General features: G+C 38.8%; 5 protein-coding genes across 8 annotated transcripts in view; 2 read left to right on the top strand and 3 right to left on the bottom strand.

Annotated features, from left to right (window-relative positions):
• The first annotated feature begins 222 nt into the window (after positions 1–222).
• Positions 223–5,378, top strand: sirt4 (sirtuin 4). 3 transcript variants are annotated; one of them, XM_042405663.1, is made up of 4 exons: positions 223–634; positions 974–1,458; positions 2,934–3,228; positions 3,324–5,378. In XM_042405663.1, the coding sequence occupies exons 2-4, from the start codon at positions 974–976 to the stop codon at positions 3,474–3,476; spliced, it is 933 nt and encodes a 310-aa protein (XP_042261597.1). In that variant the 5' UTR covers positions 223–634; the 3' UTR covers positions 3,477–5,378. The 3 variants fall into 3 exon arrangements, with proteins under 3 accessions (XP_042261597.1, XP_042261596.1, XP_042261595.1); XM_042405662.1 differs by having other exon boundaries at positions 223–650; positions 952–1,458; XM_042405661.1 differs by having other exon boundaries at positions 224–650.
• Positions 5,379–5,504: 126 nt separating this feature from the next.
• c3h1orf74 (chromosome 3 C1orf74 homolog) lies at positions 5,505–6,354 on the bottom strand. The gene has a single exon (XM_042405664.1). It carries the CDS (start codon positions 6,351–6,353, stop codon positions 5,568–5,570), a length of 786 nt encoding a protein of 261 aa, XP_042261598.1. The 5' UTR covers position 6,354; the 3' UTR covers positions 5,505–5,567.
• A 152-nt stretch (positions 6,355–6,506) lies between these two features.
• Positions 6,507–8,451, bottom strand: tomm6 (translocase of outer mitochondrial membrane 6 homolog (yeast)). The gene is made up of 3 exons (XM_042405668.1): positions 8,258–8,451; positions 6,839–6,957; positions 6,507–6,675 (listed from the first exon to the last, which is right to left on the bottom strand). Exons 1-2 carry the CDS (start codon positions 8,359–8,361, stop codon positions 6,861–6,863), a joined length of 201 nt encoding a protein of 66 aa, XP_042261602.1. The 5' UTR covers positions 8,362–8,451; the 3' UTR covers positions 6,507–6,675; positions 6,839–6,860.
• Positions 8,452–8,464: 13 nt separating this feature from the next.
• On the top strand, positions 8,465–11,085 carry LOC121893709 (ubiquinol-cytochrome-c reductase complex assembly factor 2). Its single transcript, XM_042405667.1, has 4 exons — positions 8,465–8,662; positions 10,143–10,217; positions 10,720–10,786; positions 10,901–11,085. Exons 1-4 carry the CDS (start codon positions 8,525–8,527, stop codon positions 11,008–11,010), a joined length of 390 nt encoding a protein of 129 aa, XP_042261601.1. The 5' UTR covers positions 8,465–8,524; the 3' UTR covers positions 11,011–11,085.
• Positions 11,086–11,739: 654 nt separating this feature from the next.
• The window catches only part of tspo (translocator protein), a 33,264-nt gene continuing 25,119 nt past the window's right edge, over positions 11,740–19,884 (bottom strand). Inside the window, exons 1-4 of one of the 2 annotated variants that reach the window (XM_042405666.1) lie at positions 16,701–16,869; positions 12,812–12,987; positions 12,588–12,726; positions 11,740–12,475 (exon numbers count right to left, since the gene is read on the bottom strand). In XM_042405666.1, coding sequence (XP_042261600.1) covers positions 12,302–12,475; positions 12,588–12,726; positions 12,812–12,984 — 486 coding nt within the window. In that variant the 5' untranslated portion in view covers positions 12,985–12,987; positions 16,701–16,869 and the 3' untranslated portion in view covers positions 11,740–12,301. Of the gene's footprint in view, positions 12,476–12,587; positions 12,727–12,811; positions 12,988–16,700; positions 16,870–19,884 lie in introns of those variants that run through there. The other variant, XM_042405665.1, reaches the window with a different exon arrangement.

Raw genomic sequence — 19,884 nt, 5'->3', positions numbered from 1 at the left:
TGCATTAATGTGTTTACTCTTTAGGTAATTCCTGTTAAAAAATAATTAAAAGTATATTGATTCATTTAGGATACAATTTGTCATGAAGAATAAAGATGATGTTATAAGGCTACATAGTTTTACCAATTAATGTACAGTGATTTAAAAGCAAATTTGGACAACTTTAATTTCGTCAACAACAAAGTAAGAACATTTTAACAAGTAAAACTGAACATAATCCTGAATTTAAGCTAAAAACTTTTGACTACAAGTCCCAGACTACAGTGCGACTGTATTTGGTGTTACATAAAACTTGACATTTCCTGTTCGTTTCCAAGGATGGTGAAGGGATGACCCGCCTCCTACTCTACCTCTGATTGGCTCTGACCCTAAAACTCTAACCAATCGCACGCCTCATGCCTGGACCTAACCAACCCAACCAACGCAGGAAACAATTTCTAGCCAATCAGACGCGGGTCTTCGCGGAATATTCCGTCGCCGTCCTAGGAAACAAAAAATAGCTCACTTTAACAGTCAGATTAAGGTTCCCATCTTGTATCAGCAGCCTGTGTTTTCTTGTCATGTTATTCAACCAGCTGTTGACCTTTTCCAGTGACGGTTTCTACGATAATAGAGTTAAACTGTATCCACAGCTGTAAGTCACTAATAAGGTAAGGTAGCTAACTATCGTATCTACACACAGTTGTTCTTGGTTAGCTTGTCAGCCAGCTTTGGAAAGTAGCCAAGTAACTGACTTTCTTGCTATATTTTAATATTTTCTTTCAGCATATTCGTATTTTGTTAGGTTTTAGGTTCTTTAGGACATTATAATGTAAAGGTTAAACAACGCTGGTATAAGTTAGCTGTTTATGTACCTGACAGTCAAAGTCACAGTAACTTAACTCATCATCACCCTCAGTGGCTGAACACTGATCAGATGTTATGATGTGTGTTTTTGTTTATAATCATTAGAGCTGTATTTGTCCTGGTGTAGATGAGACTACCATGGCGGACCCTCACACTGCACACAGCACCTGTGAGGAGGACGTCCTCCGTCCCTGCAGGTGTGTTGAACTTCGTCCCGGCCTGCAGCAGCACCGACGGCCCCTCTGTGGAGCTGCTGCAGGACTTCGTGTCCCGGGCCAGACGCCTGTTTGTGATCACCGGTGCAGGTCTCTCCACAGAGTCAGGGATTCCTGACTACCGCTCAGAGGGTGTCGGGCTGTATGCCCGCACTGACAGACGACCCATGCAGCATGCAGAGTTTGTCCGCAGCGCCAAGTCCCGTCAGCGGTACTGGGCCAGGAACTTCGTCGGATGGCCTCAGTTCTCCTCCCACCAGCCAAACTCTGCACACAGGGTCCTGCAGCGGTGGGAGGCGAGAGGGAGGCTACACTGGCTGGTCACTCAAAATGTGGACGCACTTCACTCAAAGGCAGGACAGAAAAGACTCACTGAGCTCCACGGCTGCGCCCACAGGTGAATCTCCTCTATCAGGTTGTGGTTGTCACACTTTTCTGTTTCTAAGTTGTCAAGAAGGGAAACCATTCCTTTTGGTGCATGTTAAGTCATTAAGTAAAGAAAAAAGGTTTAAAAAATTAAACTGCAAGCTGAACTGTATAAGGCTGAAACTAATGATTGTTTTCATCACCAATTAAAGGAGAGGTTCACAATTTTTCAAGTCTTTCGTAAAACAACAGTGAGGTGCCCAAATAAACACTGAAACATGTTTTTCTTGCTATAACTGTTATGGAATTTTCCATCTTTAGGGGTTACATTGGGTCAAGCCTGGGCCTTGAGGTCACAGAGTAAGCAACATCAAGCCTTGCAGAGAGAGACACTGCCTCTCTTTGGATATGCAGCTGTCTGTGATGTTTGGGGAAACAGAAGTCCCTCTGATAAAGGGTAAATCAGCATTGCCATGGTTACCAAGGTCGGAGGAGGCTTTCCTAGACAACACAGATAGGTGAATGCGCAGATTCTATTGACACAATCAGACATTCAAACCAGAATGTGCTGACAGTGACCTGAAGTTCCATGCAACGTGACCTGAACTAACACGGGTAAAATGCAGTTCCTTGTTTAGAAACTAGTGAACCAATTAGACTAATTTTTCATATTGTAGGCTGATCTGCTTAAGTTAAAGACTAAGGGTCAGACTTTCAGAGGGGAGAACAGAAAGAGACAGCATCCAAGTTGCAGATGACTTCGATGTTCACTATTTCAGTTCTCCTTGATCAAGTGCTTCAATAAACATTTTCAGCTTTAAGACATCAAAGGATTGTGTCCACTCTTCTCCACTGAGGTGCTGACCATCACTCAAAATATCCACATCAAGAATCTTTCCTCCTGTTCATACTGACCATTAGAAGATCCCTTCACAATGCACTTAATGCATGCTAATATGAAGCTTCAGCAGTCCAAAATCCAAACATATTCAGTTTGCTATCACATATGACACAAAAAAGCTTAAAATTCTCACATTTGAGAAGCTGCAACCAGCAAATGTTTGACATTTTTATTTTAAAATGTAGTAAAACGATAAACAATATAGTTGCCAGTTAATTTTCTGTTGATCGACTGAGAAATTGGCAAAACGTTGCAGCCCTTGAACTGTATTGTCAGTATAATACGGCAGACAGCACACATTTCACACACGTTTCATTTCCTCAATAGAAAGTAGTTCTATTAAAGTGTTGACAGCGAGGTTTGTGGATTATCCAGAGTAACAGGGATGCTGTTATACATAGACTTTTGTTGCTCTTGAGTCCATGAGAGAGAGACAAATGAGACAGATGTCTTAAAAACCTGGGAGAATAAAACTAAAACTATCTGCAGGACTCAACACAACTCGGGATAAGTGAGCAAATGTTTTTGTCATTTGGGTGAACTGACCCTTTAAGTCACCATTCACATGCCTAACAGCTGAAATGCTCATCTGCGTGTCCCTATAGGGTGATGTGTTTAGGCTGTGGCGGCATCTCAGCGAGGGAGGAGCTCCAGAGGAGATTTGAGGCTCTGAACCCAGACTGGAGAGCGCAGGCAGGAGCCGTGGCTCCGGACGGTGACGTCTTCTTAGAGGACGAGCAGGTCCTCCACTTCAGAGTTCCCGCCTGTGAGGACTGTGGCGGGATACTGAAGCCTGAAGTCACGTTTTTTGGAGACACTGTGAAAAAAACGACAGTGCAGTTTGTGCACGACAGACTGGCAGAGTCTGACGCGGTGCTAGTCGTGGGGTCCTCGTTGCAGGTAAGTTTTACTCAAGTACCTCCGAGATGATCGCAGAACTCATTCATTTCTCTGGTTTTCTGCATTTAACTGTATCCCTCTCTGTTATTCCTAAGGTTTATTCAGGATACAGGTTCTTACTGGCAGCGAGCGATAGGAAAATGCCAGTTGCCATCTTGAACATCGGGTCCACGAGGGCGGACCACCTGGCCGAGCTGAAAGTGAGCGGCCGCTGCGGTGAAGTGCTGTCACTCATTCAACCTCTCTGACCATCATGGACATGGAGTTTGGAGATTCTGTGTTCAGTTGGTCAAAATGCTCTCAAAACTACCTCAGATTTAAATCCGTAACAGCGTCGTTGACTTCAGGATTTCTGTCTCAGCTGTTTGACACAGGAGCCTCTAATATACTCACTTTATTCTTTGTACCAGGGTACATTTTGAGCATCTACAGGTCTCTGCCGAGAGTTTTCTCTTTGCTCACTTCATCTTTTGTATACAGAACAATTGAGAACTAAACTGACAAATGTCCTCCATTCAAGACAATATGACTTTCTTGAAATTCCAACTTCTCTGCACCCAACTGGTATCAGGAGATCAATATTTTAGTCCAACAGTCAGACATTTCCTATTGGATGTGTCATTGCTGCTGTGGGTTTGGTAGAATTTTTAGATGTGATATAATATGCAGTTCACTGTCTTGACTGGAGGCCCTGAAATGACAACTTCAAGCTTTATGGTTTGTCTACCCAGACTCATTCACAATGTACTGATGCTGCTTTTATTTAAGTTAGATGCCAGAGCTACAAGAGACATCGTTTTGTAAAATGAGCTTAAGATGTCTTCTGTTTTTGTGAGACAAAGTAATAAGATGTCCATGGAAGCACCAGCTGTTACTGTGTTTAGGTGAAAACCATGTGATTTTCACAGCAGACAGTTTGACTTTGTCATAACAGTAGAAGCACAGGTGTCACTAATAACATTAACGATGGCTTTGTTGTATTCAAGCGTTCCAATAACAGTTCCTGACAGTGTGACAGTGAGCCAGCACACTCAATACCACGACCCTGAAACCACAACAGCTCAGTGGAGTTACACCTGTGTTTTTCCTACTGTGACATGTCAACATGTCTTCTGTGAAAAAGCGACTTTAAGGCCGTGGAAACTAACTCAAGACGATACAAAATGTTCTGCAATCAGCTGGTTTTCAAAGGATTTGAATCATAATATTCAGTGCATTTGGTGCTAAGACTGTTGGTGAGATTGATAAATGTTAATTTCTAATGCAGTTAATAGACGGTTCTGTTTGTCATGTGATGTTCAGCAAACATCTTGTTTGACCTAAAACTGATGCAAATGTTTATATTTGAAATATCATGATGAAAATGAGATATTTCCTGATGTTTTTTTTTTCAACGGTTACATGTCAGGAAGGATATCTTATAAGTGAACCTCACAAATTTGTTTCAATAAATGAAAATGTAACCAAATCTTGCAATATTCACATTCTGAAACATCATCACTATTTGGAATGAAATAATAAAATGATGATAAATGGTCCCAATACCTTTTATTATCAATTGGTCTCAAACTAACGATGATTCAGATAATAAATCTAAGTTGAAGATTTCTTTACCCTGCAGCTTGAAGGTGTTCTTTGCTTTATTAACCTGTACAATATTCCTTTCTTAAAGCAGAAAATGTGACTTATCATATCAGGAAAAACAGTTGGAGCTAATATATAATAACATGAACAACATCTCAGTTCCACTGAAGTGTCTCAGTGCATCAGTAAACCAGCAGAACTGGAGTTAACTGTTAACTGCCAGAAATAAACAGAAAACAGCTGAGATTTGTCATTAATTACACCTGTGTTTTTCCTGCTATAACATATAAAAAACCCTACCAGGAAAAATTTCTACTTTTGATGTTTTCCTTTGGTCTGTATGTTGGTCAGAAGAAACTGAGGTCTAATTTATATGCATTACAAACCTCCTTAGAGCTAAATTGGCACATTAAATGAAAGACTTAAGTTGATCAGAAACACAGTGCTCAAATTGATCTGTTTTGTGAGGCTTTTTAAAATGATTTTTAAAAAATATTTCACTGCTCCTATTTTTGATAAGGGCATGATAATAAGTTTTTGTGTATTAAAGTTTATATCTTCCTTGAGGTTTTAAAATGATTTGACAGTCATCCCGACAGGTTTTATCAGTTATTTCTGCCATAATGTAGGCTGGAACCTGCCTCGATGATACAGTTAACTTAAATATCACCACATGTAAATAATCAAACAGATGTTTTAACACAGTTTAATGGAGCGATGAAAGTAAACCCACATAATCCAAACTCATGCTAGCATCACAAACAGACTGAGGGCAGCGTGACCGTGGTTCGGCAAACCGTAAGATCTTTTAGGACATTTTGCTGCTGAAATCTCTCTTGAAGACGAAGGTTCCAGTCCTCCACGCTGGACTGCGTCTCTTTGTGCAGAACAGCTGGGACACTGAAGGAGTACAGACAACACGTGTGACCCGCGGTGTCGGCCTGCCACGTCGCTGAAGCCTTGGTCACCGTCAGGGGGGTCATAGACAGGCAGTTTTCAAAGCTGTTGGTCTGATCAAACCAGTAGGTGACGGGGTAACCCAGTAACAGACCGAACACTGTGCACAGGTTCCATTCTTCTGATTTCTCTCCAACATAAAGAGGTTCCTCGGCCTCCTTTAGTTGTTCAAACCCTCTCAGGAGAAGCAGTAAATCTTGCGCAATGCTCTTCAGCTCTCCTCCGTCAGTGATGGCGGGCTTCTCCAGAGAGTGGCAGACGTTAATCACAACCAAGCTGCTATCACGAAGCAGCTTTTCTAGATTCGATCTTACAGAAAGTGAATTGACAATGAGTGTGTTACCATTTAAATCCAGCGTGAGAAGTGATTTAGACACAAGCTGGGAAGACTGCAGTGAGCTCAAATACTGCTGCACCCGCTCTGTACTGACGCCATTACTGTCATACAGCAGAGCTGGTTTCAAGCCCAAATCAACGGCCGACACCTGAGCGGCAAGATCCAGACTCTGAGGAACAGAAAGAGATTTCCTTCTAGCAGGTAAACATTTACGAGCTGCAGCAACAAAGAGCTCCTGAGCGGACATGGTTGCAGAAATCACACGACACACAACTCAAATAATACAGTTCAGTAACATGTTTCTGATGCACATCCTCCAGCCATTTATAAAGATCTTAAAAGTTAAATTAAAAACACAAAATCAAAAGCTGAGTCAAAGACAACAAAACAGAGACACTGATTGAATGTAATAACTTGTTTTCAGGCCTCCTACAATGACATGAAAACAAACATTTCTACAGGAAAGTGAATTCAGGTCAACAAGATGATTTGTTTTCAAACTAGTAATATAAAAGTTTCATGATTATTTTATTCGTGTCCCTTGTTTCTTCGTTGTTGGTCCAAGACACCTAAAAAGAAACAGAAAGATTATATGAATTACAAATATGTACAAATTTCTGCAAGTAATATGCCATTTTGGCCATGGCCTTCATCAACAGCACTTCAATTGTAACTGAAAACAGGGAATTTGTACAAATGATCATAAACTAAATTATAAACTATGACCCTCACCGTCATCCTGGTTTGAACCAGGTTATGTCACTGGCTGAGGAGACATCAGGTCAAAATCAGAGAGATTTCTCGCAACCCAAACACCGGCTGCAAACAAACCCAAGTTGACCAGAAGATTCCTGAAAAAAAAAAAGAGAGAAAAACATTTGAAATGTGAGTGAGTCACAAAGGACTATCTATTCTAACAGAGCCAGTTTAATAAACTTAAAACTTTATAGATTCAAGTGCTGCTGCCATAGAAGGAATCACACTGCCTCCTTCAAGTTTGTTGAGTCAAATCTTCCTGCCTGTAAGGCAAGAGCTAACAGCTGCTAGATAGTACTGTATTACCTGGTAGAATATGTAATGTTGATGTGTAATTAATATTTATTGTGTTTTACTTTTGAATTCATTGATGGATGCAGTTCTTCTGCACTGTAATACTGATTGTCTCAGGTGTGTGTGTGTAGGTCTTGAAGACAGGTTTTGACACAGGGATCCTCTTCAAGACAGGGCTACATGATCACGTAGGCACACCTTAACGCCCCCATCGTGTCAGTGGATCAGAGCCACAACAATTAGTCGAATAATCAATTAGTCGCCAACTATTAAATTAATCGCCGACTACTTTGATAATTGATGGTTTTGTGTCATTTTCAGCTTCTCAAATGTGAATATTTTCTGGTTTTAGTCTTCTATGATAGTAAACTGAATATCTTTGGGTTAAGGACTGTTGGTCAGGATAAAACAAGACAGTTGAGGACGTCATCTTGGGCTTTGGGAAGAGTTATCGACATCTATCACGATTTTCAGACATTTTATGGATCAAACAACTAATCAATTAATCGTGAAAATAATCAACAGATTAATCAATGATGAAAGTTATTGTTAGTTGCAGCTCTACAGTGGATATAGTGCTTTAGTGGTGATGGCTCCTAAACAAATCTTCCCTTAAATTTTCACAAACTTAAGTCCAAGGTGACTTGAAATGTCTTGTTCTGTTTGAATATCTGTCAATATCTGAACTGAAAACCTTTGGAGGTTTTGGACTGTTGGTCGGACAAAATGAGATATTAAAAAAAATGTCTTGTTTTAATTAAGAAAATGACCAGCAGATGAAAACCCACAGACATTTAATTTACAATCATTTTTAACAGAGAAAATGACAAATTCCTCACATTTGAGAAGCTGGAATCAGAAAATGTCCCAACTTCAAGAAAATATTAACACTCAAAACACTAAATAGCTGCAAAATAATGTTTACACGATTCGTTTAATCAGCTAACGTGAATAGTTTTAGCTGTGTGGTCCAGAAACCGGAGAGGGACTGGACGAGGCAAGGACAGTCTGACGCACACTGACTGTGCTAACGTTAGCTAACAGGCTAACGAGCACGCAGTTTTAAAACACATCACACGTTAAATTATGACATTAACTCACCTTCTGAAGTCGTTTCTGTCTGTTGCAAACCGACAAGCCGAGCTGATCCACTCCATCACACCTCCCGTCCCAACAGAGTCCTTTTTGCCGTTTGGTCCACTCATCGTGCTCACGGCTGGTGTAACGGCAGCAGCGGTAACGAGGGCAACGGACGGACAGGAAGGAGGAAGAATTTAGAAGAGACACAAGTACGGTGCGCGATAAAGCTCAAACTTCAAGACGTCCTTTAACTCAACGCGATTAATTAGCGTTACGTATGGTCCGAAAATGTCTGCTACTCGGTACCGTCGGTTCCTGAAGCTGTGTGAGGAATGGCCCCGAGACGAGGCCAAGAAAGGCCAAGATTTGGGGGTGTTTCTGCGGCAGAGAGTAGCATCTGCCTTCCGTGAGGGTGAAAACACGCAGGTAACTGTTTATTGTGGCCCAGACATGACGGTCACCTCACCGAGCTAAGCTAAGGGGGGATAACTGGTAGAACAGCCGGGGACGCAGCTGCTAACAGCGGGCGACCTTGCTTGCCCTGACCGCTGATTGATGCCCTTAAAGCCCCTTGATGCAGCTGTAGAGACTAATGTTAACAGATAAATAGCTCTGTTTGTAGCTGCTAGTAGATCAGTAGCATGAGTTGATTTAACCAGTTAGAGGCAGAGCTTTCATCATGTAAACACTGTTGTGTAAGTGGTACATTTACTCAAGCATGTACTCAAGTATAATTTTGAGGTACTTGTACTCCTTGGATAGGTCAATTTTATGCTACTGGACACTTATCTCACTCACTACATGTCATGGAAATGAACTTTTTACTCTACTGCATTTATTTAACAGCTATAGTTACTAGTTGCTTTTCAGATTAGAAATTTTCTCTAAAACGTTTGATGAATTTTCTAAAATCTAATTAATATAACATAAAAACTGTACTTTTGATTCTGATAATAGACGCTGATTATACTTGTTTGCTTTTAATTTTAAGTATTTATTATTGAATAATCTGCCGATATTTTCTAGAGTAAGAAATTTAGCATCTGTGCTACAAAACACCAACAACAACAAAACAGTGACAAAATGTTCATTTCATTTTACAGCTGTAGGTGTTGTTGTGTTTTCTGACCCACAATCCAAAATCAAATCAAAAAAACAGAATCTCTTTACTATAATGTAGGACACTGAAAAGCAAAAGAAAATCCTCACATTTGAAAATCTTTAATTGAAAAAAAAGGACTCCAAGATTAATTTAACAGAGTAGTTGCTGAATACTTGTCTGTTGGTCGACTGATCGATTAATTGACTGATCTTTGCAGCTCCAGTATTTTCACTTCAGTAAAATTGTGAATGCAGGACATTACTTGTAAAGTAGATATTTTATATTGGTACAACATCTAAATCTAAATATATCTTCCACTACTGGTTTTTAGAGGGATATGCCTGATGATTGACTTCTAATATGTAAGCTTCAGTGTTGTTGTGTATGTGGTATAAAACTATTTACATTTTGTATTAAAACAAAATATCTTTCATTATAAATTCAACATTGTACATTGAAGTTCAAAATGTTTGTCTGCTCCTAAAAACTAATTGTCTTTCAAAGATGATCAAATAATAAAGTCAATCATCATGAAGTCGAGTCAAAATGTCTATTTATGGTTTTCTCATGATGACATCTCACATTTTATTCATCTGTTGCTTTATTATTCCCTCTATGAATTTGAACTTTTAGAGTTTGCTGTTTTACCATCTAAAAAATGGCATCAGTTGTAAAATATCAGATGTGTTATTTGGGGAAAAGAAAGGGGAATGAGAGGTCTTTGGGCTTGTACGAGTGCTCACGTTGTTCTAAACGACAAATTGTGACTAAACATCTTACATTTGTCTAAATCCTTCCCACCAGATCTCAGATCCAGAGAAGTGCGACCAGATGTACGAAAGTTTGGCTCGCATTAATGGCAACTTCTACAGACAAAGAGTAAGTGCTCCTGTGCATGTAGAGCCATTTAAATTGATGACTATTTGATCAGTCGTTCATTAAATGCAACATATGAAAGAGAAATCAATTACACATCACCTCCATGAAACGTATCAGCTGAAGGAATAACTTCTCCATCCTGTCGAGACTGTAAGGGAGACCTTTGGCTGTTGCTTTTTTATTATTTATTCTATCATGAGGATAATAAAAAATTTTATAGTCAGCACAAAGGTCTCATTATCTTTGGACTTGAAGAGCACACCAGATTAATGTTTGCCAAGGGGACGATTATTTGCACAAAGTCTGAATTATTACAACCACATTCATTCATAATGGAAACTATGATGACAACTGGTAATTTGTCACGTTACTGTATGTTGAAATGTCAGTTTTCCCTTCACCTTTTAAACAGGGAAAATGTGCAGAAAATGAAAAACGACTCCACTAAACATTGTGTTCACTCACATATTAAATAAATCCTGTTGTGTGTTTCTGGTCACAGTTTCCTCGTGTAAGAGACACAAGCTTTACTGGAGTTACAGTGGAAGAGTGCAAATTGCTTTTGACAGGTAAAAACCCACAATAATCACACGTAGCTATTTGTTAAACACACCTTTGTTACAGTTAACTTGTAAAATGAAGAGGTCCTAACTTCGATTCTCTCCTGTCTGTTAATGTCACAGGCAGTATGCAACATATGGACGAGGAAAAAAAGGGGTTGTGGAAGACGTTAATGAAGAGATTCTCCTCCAAATCACCAGAAGACGGTCCAGAGAAGGCTCCTGAAAAATAAATGTTGTTTTTTTTACACTTTTCTTTTCTTTTCCCGTTGCATGTATAGAAATAAAGCTTATTATTGGTATCTTTATGGGCTGTTCTCTGTTGTCTTTATGAGTCGTTATGGTGGGCTTAACAAACTTTTTTTTAAATCTGCAGATGTTAATTGTATATAGCCTTAAGCTTTGGAGGTGATGACAAGACACAAAAGAAAAAGAAGAGCGAGGGAAAAGGAAATAAGACTTTAAACAGACATATTTTTAGAAAACTGCAAGATAATATTCACCTCCACCAAGAAGGTTTTGTTATTATATCTGTTGTTGGTTACGAAGTCTCAAAAATGTGTCAACAGATTTTATTTGAATTTGGTGAAAAATTAAGCTATCGGCCAAGGAACAAGTGACGCATTTTCATTCATTTTTAAAGTATTTTTGACTATAAGAAATTCTCTCTGATTAAAAAATCTGAATCTTATGATTTTCTGTTACTATGCATTGTGTATTTTTGATTCAGATCCAGATACATGAAACATTTCTAAAAAACTTTATATTAATACATTAAGTGGATTGTGCAGATTTTACCAGGAAAATGAACAATTGTATATTTGCTAAAACATTTAATGCAACATTTTTCATATTTTTTTTCACCTAACAGACAAAGTTATCCCTTTATATCAGACCTATGACTCTACATCATTCAAACTATGAAGAAAGTCATGCTGTGTTTAAGATACCCGTTGAAATGATAAATTGGATAGAAATCTTTATTTTAATAGAGCAATGACATTAACAACAAGACAAGACTCCATTCATGGTAAATGCACAGATGGCAGATTCTTCATTAAAAAACAAATAAGTGCAGTTTTATATCAATATTGGATTTTTACTACACTGGATCATATTTTTAAGAGGTTTAAGATGGAGTAACAACACCTGCCCAGGTGTAATATGCTGCTGACTCAGGTGCTGTAGAGGACTGTAAGAAAATGGCAGCTGGACAAACAATGACAACACTATTTCTAAATAACCTCAAGCAGTATTTGAAACAGTTTTTGCATACTGGCCAACAAAGTATTATCAGATATTGATTAGTCTTTAACAAGCCAGTAAAGTAATATCAACCCTACAGTCAGGGCTTTAAAACCAAAACTAGACTTTGAAGCTGAGCTGAAATTTCATAAACACAAGAATAATTTTAACACATTCAAATTCATAATGGTTCGTATAAAATCTGATGAACAAAATTGTTTGTCAGTAATCCTTAATGAACCACATTTTCAAATAGTTTGTTCACAGGACACAGAAGTCCTACTCTTCTTTTTCCTCGGGGTTGTCTCTCCATATGCAGTAGTTGAGGCTGGTGGCGAGGCACAGCCAAGACAGGTAGGGCGCCAGGAGCAGGGTGGCTGTGCGGCTGATGGGATACCAAGACAACATGGTGGCTCCGACGGTCCCAGTGAGAAAAACTATCTCTATGAGTGCCTAAACAGGGGAGACAGAGGAAGTTGAGCTGTCATACTTGCTACACCTTCCATTATATTTCCCACTGGTCTCCCAGTTAAAAGAAATGATTACATGTATGTGTTTATTGTACCAATTTCAGCTTGTGTGCACCAAAGAAGATAGGAGTCCAGGCCCAGTTCAGAGCCAGCTGTAGCCCATAAAGTCCCAGTGGCACCAGTGCATCCTCAGTGAAACCTCCAAGCTCTTTCCACACCAGGTAGGAGCCATACCTGCATGACAAGATTTAAAATAACAATTTAAAAAAAAGGGAGAATGCATCACAGTGAAGAAACTGATGCTTACAACGATGCTTACCCCATGCCTGTGTACAGACAGGTCCACGCTATTGGGAACGCTGCATTCGGTGGCCTCCATGATGGTTTCTGCAGGGTTGTGTACCAGGTCTTCACCTCTTTGCGTGTTACGTAACCGCCATAGAGCCCTCCCAGATGTGGCAGGGCGGTCATTCCAAGCATAGGCAGCCACATGTTCTGGGATGGAGAGCAGCACATGACATCACTGTTTAACTTGTGCCAAGGCATCAGTGCTTGTTTGGTTATAATAATTATTTTTATCAAATGGTGCCTGGTTTAAATCTAAAGTAAGTTAGGCTCATTTTGTTAAAAGACAAAAATGGTTTGTATTAGAAATATTAGAAACACCTCTCAGTATAACACGATGAGTGAACCTAATAAACTGGCTACCGACTGATTATATATGTTGGTCATGGTCATGGTTTTCAGAGTATCATAGGTTTTTTATTATTGACACGACTTATCATTTACATTCATTTCTGTTTAGGAAGATCAACTTCCAAACTTACTTGAAACTTGTTTGACATTAGAGATAGATAACTTGGCTTGGGCAATATTAGCTTATCGCCAGTACATCGATATCAGCTTATATGTAGATCGATAAGTAACAAAATTTTTGCCATAGAACTATGAAAGATATATTTGGGTTTATTTAGTGCCTTCATTACATGCTGTACAAGATTATTTTTCAACTTCAGAATACCAAAAAAAAAAATGTTCTAATTTAAAGCTGCTCTAATCAATAATTCTGTTCTAACAATGGATCAAATGACTATGTGTATGTGAAAGGAGGTCATTTGTTTTGATGACTTCACAGAGAATTAACACCCAACTCTGCAGTTTCCCTCATCTCTGCACAGATTTTTAGCTTCTTTCAGCATATTGTTTTGGATTTCTGGCCAACAACTTTACTGTTTTGTTCACTCTCATGGCTCTCATCAGCATTGTTTCCAGACACAGCTGTTTTTTTTTAAAAAAAATCTCTGATAAACCCAGTGTACGCTGCATGTGCAGCACCAAACAGCTATCAAGTTATAAGGTGAACATAGCAGAGCATTTAGCAACTTAAAGTAACAATCTCAAAGATCTCCATTGTGTTCTCTTTGGTGGTACCTGTGATGATAAGCGGTAATTGAAGGTGTATTTTTGGACCTCACCTCCCAGAGTCAAGTCAAGTCAAGTCAAATTTATTTATATAGCACATTTCATATGGCAAGCGTCAACTCAATGTGCTTAAAAACAAGTAAAGATCATACATAACAAATATATTACATTAACATTACATATATAAAACAAATAAGATAAAACATAAAATAAGATGTTACATAAATAAAAACATATAAGACAGTATAAATAAATAAAAAAAGAAGGTTTCACCAATTAACCTAACTAAAAGCTTGTGAAAAAGATATGTTTTTAGTCTGCTTTTAAAGGAAGACACTGTTGTAACAGACCTGAGCTCATGTGGTAGAGAATTCCAAAGAGTAGGACCATAATGGCTGAAGGCACCATGAGCTGATTTAGTATTTATTCCAGGTATGGTGAGGAGACCTTTATTTGATGATCTCAAGGGTCTATCTGGCGTGTATTCAGAGAGCATGTCAACATCGTAGGTGGGAGCTAGGCCGTTCATAGCTTTAAAAATGTATTTTAAAATCAATTCTTTGCTTTACTGGGAGCCAGTGAAGAGAAATTAAAACAGGAGTGATGTGTTCACACCCTCTGGTTTTGGTTAATACTCTGGCTGCAGCATTCTGGATAAGCTGGAGTTTATTAAATGTTTGCTTTGCCAGTCCAGCAAAGAGTCCATTACAATAGTCTAATCGACTGGAAATGAATGCGTGAACCAACTTTTCAGAATCAGACTGTGACAGGAAAGATCTTTGGATATATTTCTAAGATGATAAAAAGCAGTCTTAGAGATACTGGAAATGTGCTTCTGAAAGTTAAGATCAGCATCCAAGATCACACCCAAGTTTTTGACATGATCACAGGGTTTTACTGACAGGGGAGTTAACAAAGAGTTTATCTGGTGCCTCAAAGCCTTCGGACCTGCTAAAAGAATCTCCGTTTTGTCTTCATTTAACTGCAAGAAATTTTTGGCCATCCAGTATTTAACTTCAGTAATCCACTGGATGAGATCATTCACTGGGTTAAGGTGGTTGGCAGAAAGAGATATGTATAACTGTGTGTCGTCAGCATAGGACTGATATGATATGTTGTATTGTTGAATGATGGACCCAAGTGGGAGCATATACAAATTAAACAGTAGAGGGCCAAGAATTGACCCTTGAGGGACTCCATATGGAACGCTGACTACATCTGATTCAGAGTTACCAACAGCAACAGAAAAAGACCTACCAGTAAGGTAAGAGGAAAACAAGTTAAGAACAGTGCCTCTAAGGCCTAAACAGTGTTAAAGGCGCTTAAGAAGTATCACATGGTCAACCGTATCAAAGGCTGCACTGAGGTTGAGAAGTACTAAGACAGTAACTTTGTGGTTGTCAGAGCTAATTTTAAGATCATTCACAACTCTCACCAGGGCAGTTTCTGTACTGTGGTTAACTCTAAAACCAGGCTGGTAAACATCAAAGAAATTATTATATGACAGATACATGTGTAATTGTTGATATACAACCTTTTCACGAATCAGAGTGTTGCCTGTGTGACATCAGTAACCATTTACTGGCAACTAGGTCCCGACCAATACTGGATTTTTGGGGCCGATGCCAATACCAATATTAGATAAATTAAAAAAAAATTTATCAGCACATATCGGACAACATATACACCGATACCGATATAGCTGTGATAGGCCAATATCGGCTGACCGATATATCAGTCAGGCTCTACTTGAAACGCTAGCAGAGACCGGAAAAAAACAGTACACCTTCACACACAGGTGAGTTGAGGAGCGAGTCTGTTGTGTTAGCTTGGCCTACCCTCTCTGATTGACCAACCACTGCTGGGTGATGGAAAACACGTCACTAACTGTGCGCTGCTTGAGATTTTTCCCGGGAACGTCGCCACTGACACCCAGTTTGTAATACTCATTATACTGCAAATGCGAGGGCTTTCAACAGTGGGCCACAGGCTCAATCACTATTTTACTCATTCGACGATAGATAGTGACTTAACAATCTAAGAAATTATTACTTTAAGAGCCAGAAATTTCTCTAACCAGTGGCAACCCCAAAAAAACAGAGCTAGGGGAATGAATATTGGACATACATTTATTAGGTCTTCTGAAAAATGTTGCTCCATATTTGCTGGAAGTGTAAATATGCAACGGTTTACTTACAGATTCAACCATGTAACTTTTGAATGTGCTAATGTGTTTACAGCTTGCTAGCTACTGTGTCTATTATATTGTCTGAACTATATGAGACAGAAGATATTTTAGGACAGTTAACGTTTACTTCAGTCTTTTTGAGTTGGTATTGAATAGAAATTCAGTTGAAAGTGCTGCACACTCGACTAGAAAAATATCAGTGACAATATAAGTTTTGAAACGAATGACAACCAGCGGCTGTAGGCTAAGAAAGGTATAAAATTTATCAAAATATTTAAAATGCTATGCTTTAGAAAACTGCTGACAGGTAGATTCATGGTTCCTTGACAGAACTTTACAGTCAAATACCACTGGTGGTCTGATCTACCTAGTAAAAACGATCAAATTTGCTTTAACACAACAAGAAAACATGCTAATTTTAAGCTAATCTGTATTTTCTTCGTTTAATGTGTTGGAAGACAGTCTAGCACAGTTATCGTGGGAATCACACAGGCACTACAAGGCCAAAGGTCAAAGTCTCAGTAGTGCAAAGTTTACAATAAAGGTGATTTCACCGTCATTATTTTAGATACGTTATTAGCTGAAACGCCTCACTTACCTCTCACTCTGCTGTCAGCTCCAGTGTAACGTTACAGTATGTATGTAGGATTTAAGCTACAGGAGACTCCTCAGCCAGGCATGCTGTTGTATTGTGATAGAAGTGTATTTGATGGGCAGGGCTGTCTTATCGGAGCGGTCAGTAAAACGCTCCGCAGACACTCCCTGTTTGGTTTACACACAGTCAATGGCCGCAGCACGCATCCGAACGCTGTGACGTAGCAGCGTGCCTAGCAACGATTGGTCGCCAGGACAAGAACCGAGACAGGGACTGTGCGGTCGGTGGAGTTTTTTGGTAGCTACTTTAAAATGTTGTATAACGCTGTCGTGGTCCAAAGGTCAGAAAAAAACTACATAAGCTGACGTCTCCTTGCTTCCTGTTCAGCCAGTTATTACATATTTCATGTCGCTTATAAAACACACACAGCTGGAGACGTGACGAAGAAGGAAGCAAAGATGACAAACCCGTCGAGATAGTTCACTTCACCCTGCTGGGTTTCTTGAAAAACTGAAACATGTTTCAGCTTAGTAAAATGTGACCACCTTGTAATTTTAACAAAAGATTTGTTTTAGTTGGCATACAGCTACCGTGTGGCTTTGATATGGAATAAGCTGTCCAATAAAGCCAAAAATGCCAGACTCCCCCCCCCCCCCCCCCCCCCCCCCCCAAAAAAAAAAACAACTATTAAATTCATTTAGTCCAATAAAGGCAAAAATGCCACACACACACACACACAAAATCTTTGACATGTTAAGGTTATGTTGTACATGAATGCCAACAGTAGGCCTACATAGTTTTATATCGGCCTGTTATAATGTATTTTGTATAGTGTCTGTAGTGTAAACTAATTGTCTTTTTTCTTACATTCACAATTACCATAAATACTGTAAATTTCAAACTTAGTGCAACCTCTTTTTTTCAATAGGCCTACTGAATTTGACTATGATCATGCCAAAGAAGTACATTTGAATTTGAATGCCAAAAAAAAATCTCTTTTTAAAATTACAAAGTGCAAACTTCGCTATGCAGTATTGTAGTAATTTAGCTTAAATTACAGAGTGGATATTCCAGGGACATGTCTCAGTGTTTTAGAGAGTCTAATTAAATACACCCTCTCTTGTAGGCTATAAGAGGAAATGAATGGCCAGGTAGCAGGCATGCCAGCATGTTGCTATAGCTACTACATACAGCTCACACATGACAAACACCTGTTTTATACAAGCTAACTGCCACAATCACCACTGTAGTATGTGTGCATGCGTGAAACCCAGCACCTGATGTAAAACTGTGTATTTCAAAATTTCACCAACTGGACAGTGGAACTAAAACAGTAATGATAGTGTAGTAATGTAGTAAATATAAGATAAATCAAAGGATAGTGCCTCATCCTAACATTACATTTCTGCCTTTATATTTATTTATGCAGATCATGTACATAACAACAATTGGACAGCAGAGGATAAACAGGTTGTGCAGGCCAGACATAACCAAAAATACTGCAACAATACTGCACACTGTGGTAACTGGTGTTTCTATTCATACACACAGTAACTCTTACTGTCTAAGTGGTAAATCAAACATTGTTTTCAAATGAAGGAATATTGTCTGTTTTTAGAACATGAATGATCTGTTAGTGGATTCAACCAATGGTTTGCACAATTGCTTTTCTATTTCCAATTTTGTAAAAAAAAAAAATAAAAAAAAATCTTGTCAGAGACTGAGGACTTTGAGAGTGTTGAGGTGGGACAGTGTGAACAGGTGTTGCTTTGGGTAAAACCTATGGAATAAAGTTTCTAAGACATAGGGTCAGTTCTCAGAAGGACCTCAACAGGATTATGAAATAGTACGTCAAATGTCTGGCCAATCAAAGTCATGGTACATGTTGCAATGTAATGTATATATCTCTGATCCATTTCATCATTGGGAGAGATGTTAAAATGTCATTAAATGCCAAGTGTTTATATATTTGGGATACAAATATAAGGATATGGCCGTTCCACAGGGATCAATCTTAGAACCCTTACTCTTCCTGATATATGTAAATGATATGAAATCTGCAGCTGAGTGTGAGCTTTTGTCTGTATGCTGATGATTTAGATATGTTAGCTAGTTCAGAATATGTCTTTGACATAGAAAAATGTTGAATTAAGTACATGGCTTGTGGACAACAGACTCTCACTACAGCTGGGCAAGACTTAATGTACTTTTTAAGCCTCAAATAGAAAACTTGCTCAAACCAGCTATCTTATTTACTTGCAATGCTGCAACGACAGAAGAAGCCATATCTCAGTAACCTAATTAGGTGGCTTACTAGATCAAAACATATTTGGTTATTCTACAGTTCAAAAAATTTAAGCCTGTAAAAACTTGAATAGAAAACATGTTTCTTTATGTTATTTGCAAGAAAATGTTTTGTATGGCTATGATACAATCAAGAGTTGACTACGGATGTAATTTCTATTACCATGATCTTTTTTAACAACAGACCTGCTTACAGATTGTACAAAATAAGATAATATGTTACATGGCACAGACCACTTGTAGGTGTTTGCGAGTACTAGAGACCAGCAAAGGTTTCTGGATGTGGTCGAAGATCATGAGCAAACTACTGAATAAAAAGTTCCTAGTTTGGTTCCTCCTCTCTGGTTCCATGTTGAAAAGATTATGGGTTAATAGTATGTTTATTTTAAAACACTGGATTGTGTTTTAATGAGACCGAGTGAAGGATGAAAGATGGCAGTAAAGAAGTATACTGGTGTTGATTCGTGACATATGTATTGTAATTCTTGCAATAAGAGGACAATTGGGACTTCCAAGATCTCCAAGCTGTTTGGAGGTTTGATTGGTTGTTTTGTGGCTTTTGGAGTTTTCAGTATTGACCTGTTAAGAGAGGAGAACTTTGGGTCAATTGACAAGCATCAAGCTAGTTGTTTTTGGTGGTATGTTAATTTTGACTGTGTATTCAGACTGTGAAACACACACACACACACACACACACTTTCTATACTTCTGCATTCCCTAGCCCCTTACCCTGACCTTAACCAGAGCAAGCTGTGTCTCAGGAACTGCCCTGAAACAATAGTCAAGTGCCTAAATAAACAGTGAAGCAGGTTTTGCTTGCTGCAATCATTACCTCCTTTTCCTACCGACTATTAGAATTTCCTCCCCAAATGTGCATCCAATG

This window comes from Thunnus maccoyii, chromosome 3 (assembly GCF_910596095.1).
Source record: "Thunnus maccoyii chromosome 3, fThuMac1.1, whole genome shotgun sequence".
Lineage (NCBI taxonomy): Eukaryota > Metazoa > Chordata > Actinopteri > Scombriformes > Scombridae > Thunnus > Thunnus maccoyii.
Note: the sequence above shows the minus strand (reverse complement) of the source record. Positions and strands in the feature narration are given on the sequence as shown.